Below are 13,408 nucleotides of genomic sequence, written 5' to 3'. Positions count from 1 at the left end.
TTCATATACTCTGCTTATTGGAAACATTCAGCAGTTCCTCAAATGAAGAGGCAGAGTTACCATATGGCCCAGCAATTCTCCCAAGAGAAATGAAAACATGCAGTCATACAAATTTGTACAAAAAGTTCACAGCAGCATTATTTACAATACTCAAAAGCATGGAAAGTTAAATATGCATCAACTAATGAATATATAGGTAAGTTTGGGTAAGTTTGAATCCATATAAGAATATTATTCAGAACAAAAAGGAATACGGATGTTACAACATGTATGGACCTTGAAAACAGCATGCTAAATGAAAGAAGCCAGACACAAAATGGCACAAATTGTATGATTCTATTCATGAAATGTCCACAATGGGAAAATCTTGTCCAGAATGGTCAATTCTATAGAAATACAAAAGATAAATGGTTGTAGGAGCCTTATGGGAAGGAGGGCGGGGGGAGGGGTTACTGCGAATGGGTATGGTGTTTCCTTTCGGGGTGTTTATGTTCTAAAATTAGATGGTGGTGATGATTATATAACTCTGTGAATATATTGAAAACCAGTGGATTGTGCATTTTTAATTGGTGAATTTTATAGTATAAGAATTAAATCTCCGGGCGCCTGGGTGGCTCAGTCGGTTAAGCGTCCGACTTCGGCTCAGGTCACAATCTCACGGTATGTGAGTTCGAGCCCCGCGTCAGGCTCTGTGCTGACTGCTCGGAGCCTGGAGCCTGTTTCAGATTCTGTGTCTCCCTCTCTCTCTGACCCTCCCCCGTTCATGCTCTGTCTCTCTCTGTCTCAAAAATAAATAAACGTTAAAAAAAAATTTAAAAAAAAAGAATTAAATCTCAATAAAACTGACATTTTAAAAATTCTTAGGGATGCCTGTCACCAAGTGCAGCTTCCCCATTGACAGGAGACTGTTCCCCCAACAGGATTTTCAAAGCACAGTTATAATACTGAAAGCGCTTTTTCAAATTCTGCCATTCTATCTCCTAGGAGGACTGGCTTTCCTAGTTGAAAATCAAAGGCATAGTAAATTATATAAAATTAATAAATAATGGCAACAATATCAATATGAGACATTCTCTACAGAAATAATAATTGTTACTAATATTGAAGCTAATAATAAATCTAGGGAGTTATATCATACTTGTATCATGAGCTTGTAAAAGGTTAATGAAGATTGTCAAAATCAGAAGTTGTTTACCTCAGAAATAACATTGAACATTGAATATTCATCTTTTCTGACATTCAAACCATTTTTATCCAAAACTTACGCGGTGTTGCCATTTTTGTGAAGATAGGAGTCACAATATCTTCCAATTGTTGTTTCTGCTCCAAAAGCTCGCTGACAGAAGCTTCCAAATGGGTTTCCAACCATTCATTTTTTATACGGCATGCACTGAGGATGGTATTCTAGAGATAGAAACAGAATTTACTTTCTACTTGTTTATTACAAAATAAAACTCTATAGTATCTCTGAACTAGCACTGTGCAAGAGAACTTTCTGTGATGGTGGAAATGCTCTATCTGCATCGTCCAATGTAGTCACCATTTGACATTTATCCACTGAGTGCTAGAAAAGGGACAAGTGTGACTGAGGAACTCAATTTATTTAATTTTTAATCAATTCTAACTTAAAATAACTACATGTGGCTAGTGGCTGCTATATTGGACAGTGCAGCTCTAACATTAGTGGAATGTTGTGTAAAATAAAACTCATAATTTACAGTCCTGAAGCCCTGGGCCAGTGTACATCCTCTCCCTAATTCTTTATTTTCATTGAGCCCTGTGACAAAGGGAAGTGTTTGCAAAGGTTGGAGAATAGGTGGATGGTATGAACTGGATGCAACTCAACAGAAAGTTTATTCCCTCTCAGAGGGTTCAGAAGAGAGGAAGTGCCAGAAACGCAAGAAGAGCTCCACCTCACTGAAAACTTCTCAATTTGCATCAAAGCTATCTCGGCACACACGCAGCAAACTGAGGGTGTCTGATTTAAGATGTTATTGTTCTGTGGTTCATAATAAGAAAGAGAAAAGAATGCATTTTTTTGCATGTCCTGTCCCTATTATTAAATAGGCAGTAGTGTATGCAGAAATCAAGTGGATTTGGAAGGATGGCCATAATATATTATTAAAAGAAAAAAAAAGCAAATTAGGGATAAATATATAGTTTTATAAAAATATAAATATAAATTTGTATTTATATTTATATATTTTATAAATATATAGTTTTATAAAAAACCAAAATCTTATAAAACTGTATGTGTGAATACATGTGTTTATATAACTGAAATGGTGAAATTTGTATGGTGAAACTAACACAAGATTGTTATCAGAACCCCAGGACAGTAAGACTGGAAATGGAAGAAAGAAAGCTAGTAAGTTTGCTTTAGGCATTTCAATTTTATTCTAATTATTACTATTTGTATATAATATTTTCTAGCTCAAATAACCAAATATTTAAAAATTGAAATTAAAAGAACTTTTATAGTACCTAGTTGAACAGAGTACTGTCTGTGCCAGGAAATTTTTCTTTCTCAGATTTAATAGCTGCAATAGCTACTCTAATAGAACTTGGCCTATATTTTGTTGGTTTCATAAGAGATTTTGTAAACTGTTTTACAAACCACAAGTGAAATGTGTCACTTATATTCTCAGACTTGGAGCTGTCTTACACTTTTAGCAATAGCTAATTCTTTTTCATCAGAATTAGAAGTCACAGGGAATTCACAGAACATCTTGCACAGAAATGCAAGAGATCATTTAAAACCAAACCACATTTCTAGTACCTGGAGCATATCTTTTTATTTTAGTGTACATCCAAAGCAATAAATTAGTCCACATGTAATGCTTAGTATATGGTAAATGTGGCAAGCTGGCTTTAGAATTAGCTGTCTTTATATTTGTGCCTTTGTTTACCATCATGTATAATATGAAACATTAAGAAATATGTAATGTATATATACATAGATACTAAAATATGATGTATATGTAAGTTTTAAAGCAAAACTTAATGACATGAGTATCAGTAGAACTCACTAATCAACAGAATAACCAGAACATGGCCGGTACCATTAACACTATTTCTGTGCTTCTCCCCTAATTTATCCCCCTGCCCTCCTCCAACAGATCACCACAATCTGTGTTTATAACTTTGCTTTTCTTTTTTAATAGGTTTACCCCATATGTAGATATCCCTAAACAATATAGTTTCATTTTGCTTGGTTTTGAGCTATAAAGCCCAAATTTCATAAGAAAATCTCTACAGTCTTTGGTGATTTTTTTCTTCACTTCAACAATACATTTCAAAATGTATTTATGTTGTTGGATGTAATACTTAGTACATGTATCTCTATGTCACTCTTTAATATCATTTCATTTAATTTTTATCATTCTCTTTTCACTAGTTTACTAAGGAAGGAGGGAAGGAAGGAAGGAGTAAGGGTAGATAAGAGGGAAGGAGGAAGCAAGGGAGGGAGAAGACACCAGCAAGGACCACGACCTACCTCTAGAGCATTAGTATAAGAAATTCAAGATAAAAGGCAAAATTCTCAAAAGACTTCTGAACAAACAGTAGTCACAATGCAGTACCTTGTCTTCCTTAAAGAGCTTCCCTGGTCCCTTTTCTGTGTCTGTAACAACTGCAGAGACCTTTGCAATATATTTTTTCAGAGTCAGCCTTGCATCTGAAGGAACAGGACAATAAATAGCACAATAAGACAAAGACTAAAAAATATGCTCAACTATTTCCACTGTACTATTATACATCCAGAGTTTATAAAGACTGTATGTAGGAGATTTGTTGAGGTTGCTTTCACTGAATTTCAAGATAGATAATACTCAACTAGCACAGTGCTTTGGGACACTAACTGTGTTCCTACAATAATTCCTAAAATTTTGAAGACAAATAAACATGTGATACTTAATCCCAACAAGATCATATTCCATTAAAAAATCTACTCTGGAAGGGCACCTGGGTGGCTCAGTTGGTTGAACGCCCAACTCTTGATTTTGGCTCAGGTCACGATCCCAGGGTCATGGGATCAAGCCCCCTGTCATGCTCCACACTAAGTGTGGAGCCTGCTTAAGATTCTCTCTCTTTCCCTCTTTCCCCCTTTCCCTTGCTCACACTCACTCTCTCACTCTAAAAAATAAAAATAAATAAAAATAAACATAAAAATAATCTACTCTGGAGAAAGGAACAAAAACTCATTTCCAATAGACAAACTGTCACTTGCTTTACCCTTCATGATCCTTCAAAATAAATTCCAAAATAGCTTTTCTCTTTTAAAAAAAAGTGTTTAAAATAATTCCATTCACTATAGCACCCATAGTAATGTCATCACAAAATCTGCAAGACTTGTTCGAATACAATTACACTTTGAGAGAAATAAAAGATTCAAATAAATGAAAAGGCTTACCATATTCCTAGATGGAACAACTGAATATTTCAAATTGTAGGTAAACTCCAAATTAATTTGGAGGTTGATGTATGTGCTCCCTGTGGCTGCTATACCAAATTGCCACAAATTTTTGGTGGCTTACAACAATACAAATTTATTCTCCCACAGTTCTAGAGGCCAGAAGACTGAAATTGGTATCAGTGGACTAAAGTCAAGCTGTTGGCAAGGCTGAATACTTCAGAAGGCCTTAAGGGGAAAACCCATTTTCTTGCCCTTTTCAACTGCTAGTGGTGGCCTGTGTCCTTGACTGGTTGGGGGGGGTTCCTTCCTCCATCTTCAAAGGACCATAGGTCTCACCTGGATAATCTAGAATAATCTCTCCATCTCAAGATCCTTAACTGAAGGATCAACAAAATCCCTTTTGCCATATGAAGAAACATTCACAGGATCCAGGATAATGACATATATATATCTTCGGTAGCCATTTTTTAGCTCATCACAGCCTGCCCTAAAGTTCACATCTATCCCACAAGCAAAACACATTTACTCCATCCCAACATTCAAAAGTCTCAACCCATTACAAAATTAACCCATGTCCAATGCTCATCTAAAATATCATCAGCTCAAAAGTCTCATATCTCATCATCTAAATCATCTAAACAAGCTATGGGTGAAACTTTGGTGTGATCCATAATCCTGGGGTAAGATTCCTCTCCATCTGTATAGACTTGTGAAACTAGAAAACAAGTTCTCTACTTCCAAAATATAATGGTAGCAATTGTAGACACTGGCATTCATAAAGGGAGAGAGTGAAAGGAAAACAGGAGCCACCAGTCCCAAGCAACTTTAGAATCCCACAATGCAAATCCTGTTAGGTGTCAAAACCTAGCAAGAATCCTCTGTGGCACAAGGCTCCATCCTCTTGGACTGTGGCTCCAGCCTGAGTCATCCTTTTTGAGGAATGGTAGCATGTGTTTACAGGTGAATAGTCTCATCAGTCCATTTACTGTCTGTAGGGTTTGGGGAGTCCAGCAGCCTTTTTCTGTTTTGTTTTCTCTACTTCCCTTTGTTCAAACTGACAATGTTTCCTACCAGTACAACATTCTCAAAAATGCTGTGAGTCTCCTTGCAGGTCACAGAGACTCGTTTCATTAAACAAGAGGCTCCTCCACAGGTCTTTCTTGGATAATTTCATTTCTATTTCTGACTTCTGCTGAGATGGCTGAGGGGAGCCATGAGTCACACACCCAATCTTCTCAGCACCCACAAAACACTGTCCAACCACACCCATGCCTTTTCTACAAAGCACACTTTCCTAACAGTGAATCTTCTAATTTTAGCACTGTTGCTACCTAGATAGGCTGAGAATTTCCCAAATCATCAAGTCCTGTTTCCCTTTTAACATAACAGTTTTTTTCCTCAATTTATCATTCCCCTCTCACATTTTATTATAAACAACAAGAAGAAACCAGGCCATGCCTTCAACACTTTGCTTGGAAATCTCTTCAGCTACATGTCCAAGTTCCCCACTTACAAGTTTTGCTTTCCATATATGGACAGGACACAATTCAGCCAAGCTTTCTGCCATAACCGCCCTTCCTCCAGTTTCCAATAACATGCTCATTTCCTTCTGAGCCCTCTCCAGCAGCATCTCTAACATGTTTCTACCAATAATCTGCTCAAAGCAACCTAGGCTTTTCCTATCCTGCACCTCAAAAATCTTCCATCTACTCATTACCCAATTCCAAAGCCACTTCTACATTTTTAGGTATTTGTTACAGCTGCACCTCACTTCCAGACACCGAAATCTGCATTGGTTCCCTATGGCTGCTCTAACAAATTATCACAGACTTGATGGCTTAAAACATTAATTTATTCTATTATAATTCTAGATGCCAGAAGTCTGAGATTGGTTTCACTGGACTAAAGTCAGGCATGGGTAGGGCTGATTCCTTCTGGAGGCCTGAGGATAAAACCTATTCCTTGCCTTTTTCACCTTCTAGCAATTTTGTTTCCTCAGATTGTGGCTTCTCCCAATACCTTCAAAGTGCATCACACCAATCTCTGCTTCTAGCATCACTTCACCTCTTCCTCTTCATGTCAAACATCTACTTTCCTCTTACAAGGACACTTGTGATTATATTTAGGGTCCATCAGGAGAATCCGGGATAATGTCTCACTCTCAAAATCCTTAATCATATCTGCAAAGTCCATTTTGCACTATAACATTCACAGCTTGCAGTGATTAGGACCAGATCTTCAGGGGCCATTATCCAGTCTACCATGATCAGCGTACAATTTCATGAAACTCCACATAGGAGTTTTTGAGAGACTTTAAAAAAATCACTATACAGAAGAAAATGGCAACACAGTAGGAGGACCCTACACTTGCCTCATCCCACAAACCCAAATAGACAACTGTCAAATCATCCTAAATACCCCAGAAATGAACCTGAAGACTAACAGAACAATTCCACAACTAAAGGGTGAGAGGAGGCCATATTGAAGAAGAAGACGACGATGACGATGACGACGAAGGCAGCGATGACGACGAAGGCAGAGGCAGAGACTTAGACAAGTCAAAGGAATGCCAAGACAAAGGAATTCATCCCAAATGAAAGAACAAGATAAGATCATGGTCAGAGATCTAATCAAAACAGATATAAGTAACATGCCTGATCAGGAATTTAAAGCAACAGTTATAAGGATATTCATAGGGGTTGAGAAAAGAATGGAAGACTTCAGGGAGACAATTACCACAAGAGATGAGTTAAAAAAGAATCAGTCAGAGGGGCACCTGGATGGCTCAGTCAGTTAAGCATCAGATTCTTGGTTTCGGCTCAGATCATGATCTCATGAGTTCAAGCCCTGCCAGTAGAACAAATCAATGAAATCAGGAGCTGATTCTTTGACAAACTTAATACAATTGATAAAGCTCTAGCCAGACCTATCAAACAGAAAAGAGAAAGGACCCAAATAAATAAAATCACAAACAAGAGAGGAAAAATAACAACCAACACCACAAAAATACAAACAATTATAGGAGAATATTATGAAAATCTATATGCCAACAAACTGGACAACCTGAAAGGAATTGGTAAATTCCTAGAAACATACAGACTCTAAAACTGCAACAAAAAATAAAAAACGTTTAACAGACTGATAACCAGCAAAGAAACTGAACCCATAATAAAAAGTCTCCCAACAAACAAAAGTCCAAGGCCAGATGGCTTCACAGGAGAATTCTACCAAACATCTCAAGAAGAGTTAATACCTATTCTTCTCAAACTGTTACAAAAAATAGAGATGGAAGGAAAACTTCCAGATTCATTCTATGAGGGCAGCATTACCCTCAATAGAACTAGCAAATGGAATCCAACAGTACATTAAAAGAATCATTCATGACGATCAAGTGGGATTTATTTCTGGGCTGCAAGAGTGGTTCAATATTTGTAAATCAATCATGGTGATACACTACATTAATAAAAAAAAAAAGAACCATATGACTGTTACAATAGATGCAGAAAAGCATTTGAGAAAGTACAACATCCATTCATGATAAAAACCCTCAACAAAATAAGAGTTAGAGGGAACATACCTCAACATAATAAAGGCCATAAATGAAAAACACAGCTAATATCATCCTCAGTGGGGGAAAACTGAGAGCTTTTCCTCTACAGTCAGGAACAAGACAGGGATGTCCACTCTCACCACCATTATTTAACATAGTACTGGAAGTCTTATCCAAACAGTCAAACACAAATAAAAGGCATCCAAATTGGCAGGGAAGAAGTCAAAATTTCACTATTTGCAGATGACTTGATACTGTATAAAGAAAACTGAAAAAATTGCTAGAACTGATACACAAATTTAGTAAAGTTGCAGGACACAAAATCAACATACAGAAATCTGTTGCATTTCTATACACCAATAATGAAGCAGCAGTAAGACAAATTAAGGAATCAATCCCATTTACAACTACACCAAAACCCATAATATATCTATGAAAAAACCTAATCAAAGAGGTGAAAGACCTGTACTCTGAAAACTACAAATCACTGATATAAGAAATTAAGGAGGGGGGCGCCTGGGTGGCGCAGTTGGTTAAGCGTCCGACTTCAGCCAGGTCACGATCGCGGTCCGTGAGTTCGAGCCCCGCGTCGGGCTCTGGGCTGATGGCTGGGAGCCTGGAGCCTGTTTCCAATTCTGTGTCTCCCTCTCTCTCTGCCCCTCCCCCGTTCATGCTCTGTCTCTCTCTGTCCCAAAAATAAATAAACGTTGAGAAATTAAGGAGGACTCAAAGAAATGAAAAGACATTCCATGCTCGTGGACTGGAAGAACAAATATTGTCAAAATATCTGTATAACCCGAATCCATCTACACATTTAATTCAATCCCTATCAAAATACCACCAGCATTTTCACAGAGCTAGAACAAACAATCCTAAAATTTTGTATGAACCACAAAATACTCCAAATACCCAAAGCAACCTTGAAAAAGAAAAGCAAAGCTGGAGCATCACAATTCTGGACTTCAAGTTATATTATAAAACTGTAGTGATTCAAAACAGTATGATACTGGCACAAAAATAGACACATTGATCAACCAAACAGAATGGAAAACCCAGAAATGAACCTACAGCTATATGGTCAATTAATCTTTGACAAAGCAGGAAAGAATATCCAGTGGGAAAAAGACAGTCTCTTCAACAAATAGTGTTGGGAAAGCGGGACAGCAACATGTGAAAGAATGAAACTGGACCACTTTGTTACACTGTACACAAAAATAAATTCAAAATGGATGAAAGACCTAAATGAGAAACTTAAAACCATTAAAATCCTAGAGCACACAAGCCATAACATCTTTGACACCAGCCACAGTAACTTCTCTCTAGATATGTCTCTGGGGGCAAGGGGAAAAAAAGCAAAAATAAACCATTGGACTAAATAAATAAATACCATTGGACTAAATAAATAAATAAACAAACAAACTATTGGGACTTCATCAAAACAAAAGGCTTCTGCACAGGGAAGGAAACAATCAACAAAACTAAACGGCAACCTAAGGAATGGGGGCAATATTTGCAAATATCTGATGAAGTGTTAGTATCTAAAATACAAAGAACTTAACACTCAAAAAACAAATAATCCAATTAAAAAATGGGCAGAATACATGAATAGACATTTTTCAAAAGAAGACATCCAGATGGTCAACAGATACTTGAAAAGATGCTCCATATAATTCATCATCAGGGAAACATAAATCAAAACTACAATGAGATATCACCTCAATGAGATAAGCCCATCAGAATGGCTAAAATCAACAACACAAGAAACAACAGGTGTTGGTGAGGATGTGGAGAAAGGGAACTCTCTTGCATCGTTGGTGGGAATGCAAACTTGTGCAGCCACTATGGAAAATAGTATGCAGGTTCATCAAAAAGTTAAAAATAGAACTACCCTAGGATCTAGCAATTGCACTATTAGGTATTTACCCAAAGAATACAATAGTACCAATTCAAAGGTATACATGCATCCCAAGGTTTATAGCAGCATTATGTACAATGTGGAAACAGGCCAAGTGTCCATCCACTGACAAATGGGTAAAGATGGTGTGGTATATATATACATACACACACATATATATATATATATATATATATATATATATATATATATATATATACAAAATGGAATATTACTCAGCCATAAAAAAGAATGAAATCTTGCCATTTGCAAGGACATGGATAGAGCTAGAAAGTATTATGCTAAGTGAAATAAGTCAGTCAGAGAAAGACAAATACCGTATGATTTCATTCATATGTGGAATTTAAGAAACAAAACAAAGGATCAAAGGGAAAAAAAAGAAAGAAACACACCAAGAAACAGAATCTTGGGATGCCTGGGTGGCTCAGTCTGTTAAGCAGCCAACTTCGGCTCAGGTCATGATCTCACAGTTCATGAGTTTTTGTCCAGCGTCAGGCTCTGTGCTGACAACTTGGAGCCTGGAGCCTGCTTCAGATTCTGTGTCTCCTTCTCTCTCTCTGCCCTTTGTCCAACCCCCCCCCCTTCAAAAAATAAAAAAGATAATAATAATAAAAAAAAAAGAAACAGAATCTTAACTATAGAGAGCAACTGATGGTTACCAGAGGTGTGGTGGGTTGGGGACGGGTGAAATAGATGATGGGGATTAAGGAGCGCACTTGTGACGAATAAGGTCATGTAGGGAAGTGCTGAATCACTAAATTATACACCTAAAACTGTATTGCACCATATGTTAACTTACTGGAATGGAAATAAAAAACTTAAAAAAAAACTCACTGTAATGCTCAACTGTGCCATCTGTAGTACCTAACAATCTTCTAAGCCTCATTCATCTATCTATAAAGTGAACATAACAAAAGAGGTTACCCTGAGATCTACATCTGGAACAGTATTCATGCATAGGGACCAGTTAATTGGTATTCTTGGTATTCCTTGCTTCCAGCACCTCAGAACTTCAAACTCATCATTCGCATTGCAAGCAAAATTAATTCCCTAAACTGGAATCTAAGGTTCAGATTTCGGCTCTGCTATTTGGTAACCTGGAGTCAGTGGTGGTCCCAGAACTCCAATACAGGATGGAACTTAGGAGAGGCATTAGTTGGAAGGTGGGATTAAAGGGCTTGTTTTGAAACTGCATTTCTATAATAAGCATGCTGATTTTACTGAAAGCACATGTTTATTTTGGTGGCTTGCTAGAGAAAGGGATTTATTGCAAGCATTCTCTTAATGCCACCATACCTGTGTAGTGCATTCAGCTTCCTATAGAAAAATATCACAGACTAGGTAGATTATAAACAATAGAAATTCATTTCTCATAGTTCTGGAAACCAAGAAATCCAAGATCAAGGAACCAACATGGTTTGCAGTCTGATGAGAGCCCTCTTCCTTCATAGCTGGCACCTTCTCACTATGTCTTCACATGGTGGAAGGGGCTAGGGAGCTCTGTGGGAACTCTGATAAAGACACTAATCTTACTCATGAAGGTTCCACCCTCATGTCCTAAGCACCTCCCAAAGGCCCTACCTCCTAATACTACCACACTGGGCATTAGTATTCAACATATGAACTGGAGGTAGAGGGGGACATAGACAATAGGACCACAGTAATACCTTAACCCCTCTCAGCTTTATCTACAAAAGGAAGTATTAGGGTACAGTCCTCGGAAGATTGTCGTAACTAAACAAAATCTAGCAGAGCACATGGAAGTATCTTGGCACAGTGCCTGGAACACAGTAAGCTTATGATTAGGTCACTCCTCTCCTCAAAACTCTATAAATGACTCCCTACTGACTGCTGAATAAAATACAGGGCCCTCCAACATCGATCTAGCCACAAACCACCTTTCCGGCTTTATCCCCTCTAACATTCATCCAGAGAATCTATCCATTGTTTACAGCGTGACATCCCCAAACGTCAACATGGTTCTGGTCTCTGCTCAGACATTAGCTTATCAAGAGGCCTTTCCTGATGGCCCTCTATAAAGGAACACACTCATTCATTCGCTTGCTGGCAACTTCATAACCCCCTTACCAGTCTACTTTTATCAGTAGCACTCCACAGATACATAGATTTAGATAGATAGATTTTATGGGTCTCCATATTAGAAGGTAAACTTCATGGACACAAATGCTGTCTTGTGCCAAGCTGTGTATATATTCTCAGGTCCTAAAACAGCATTTAGCATATAGAGGTACTCAACAAATATTGGTTATAGGAATGTTGACATAGAATTTCCTTGTTATGTTTCCTCAACCTAAGACGCCCTCTCTGTTGCCATCTACAAAAATTCTACTCCTTCAAAGCTTACTCAAATACCCTTCTGTGAAACTTCTGATTCCCACAGGTAGAACTCATTGCTCTCTCAACCATTACATGATTAAAATTTGATCTAGCTCTTATTTCAGTCTGTCTTGTAATTTTTCCTATCTTGTTTTTGGCTTCTACCTCTAGATTGTAAGCTCCTTGAAGGCAGGGTTTGTGCCTCCTCTTTTTATCATATACCATGCCAAATTCCCCGCCCCCCACCCACCATCTGACAGTACCACATTCCCACCAAAGGAACATGGTTTAAAAGGGGAGGGACTTGGGGCGCCTGGGTGACTTGGTCGGTTAAACGTCCGACTTCGGCTCAGGTCATGATCTCACGGTCCATGAGTTCGAGCCCCACATTGGGCTCCATGCTGACAGTTCAGAGCCTGGAGCCTGTTTCCGATTCTGTGTCTCCGTCTCTCTCTGACCCTCCCCCGTTCATGCTCTGTCTCTCTCTGTCTCAAAAATAAATAAACGTTAAAAAAAATTAAAAAAAAGTAAATAAAAGGGGGAGGGACTCAATATTTGCTTAGCTATTTGAAGGGAAGGGCATTCCAGAGTGAAAAAATAGAAGCAGATGGTAAATTGTGTGAAATGGTATGGCTATAGCAATTTTTTAAGTAGATATAAAACTGGCATACTAAAAGAAGGCTTGGAGGAGATACAGGTAAATTATTTCCAAGAAAATCTATTAATACAATTACAGAATTTATTAGCAAGTAAAATATTAGTAAAGTCTTCATTTTTCAGAAAAGTGAAGAGGTTCAACACATTCTGGCAAAAACAAGAAAAAATATCCCTAAGAAACCCAGTAGGGGCACCTGGCTAGCTCAGTCAGCAGAGCACGCAACTCTTGATCTCAGGGCTGTGAGTTTGAGTCCCACACTGTGTGTAGAGATTACTTAAAAATAGAGTCTTAAAAAAAAGAAAAGAAAAGAAAAGAAAAGAAAAGAAAAGAAAAGAAAAGAAAAGAAAGGAAAAGAAAAGAAAAGAAAAGAAAGAAACCCAGTGATTGGTTAGGTGACACCTTTTAGTTCCAGTGTGGTTCTTTGTGACATCACTGAATTTAACCCTGAATCACTATAACTGATGATGTTATAATGATCATCAGTGTATGCTGTGCTCACTAGGATCTTAAAAGCTTTGAGTAGAGCATATTAAC

General features: G+C 37.8%; 1 protein-coding gene across 1 annotated transcript in view; it reads right to left on the bottom strand.

Annotated features, from left to right (window-relative positions):
- Positions 1 to 13,408, bottom strand: part of ANKRD45 (ankyrin repeat domain 45) — a 42,333-nt gene that overhangs the window by 6,473 nt on the left and 22,452 nt on the right. Inside the window, exons 3-4 of the mRNA XM_047077316.1 lie at positions 3,582 to 3,676; positions 1,266 to 1,404 (exon numbers count right to left, since the gene is read on the bottom strand). Of these exons, the coding sequence (XP_046933272.1) occupies positions 1,266 to 1,404; positions 3,582 to 3,676 (234 nt within the window). The remainder of the gene's footprint in view (positions 1 to 1,265; positions 1,405 to 3,581; positions 3,677 to 13,408) is intronic.

The sequence above is a fragment of the Lynx rufus genome, unplaced genomic scaffold, assembly GCF_022079265.1.
Source record: "Lynx rufus isolate CCGP_SWC_20201006 ecotype Redwood Valley unplaced genomic scaffold, mLynRuf1.p SCAF_15, whole genome shotgun sequence".
Classification (NCBI taxonomy): domain Eukaryota; kingdom Metazoa; phylum Chordata; class Mammalia; order Carnivora; family Felidae; genus Lynx; species Lynx rufus.
Note: the sequence above shows the minus strand (reverse complement) of the source record. Positions and strands in the feature narration are given on the sequence as shown.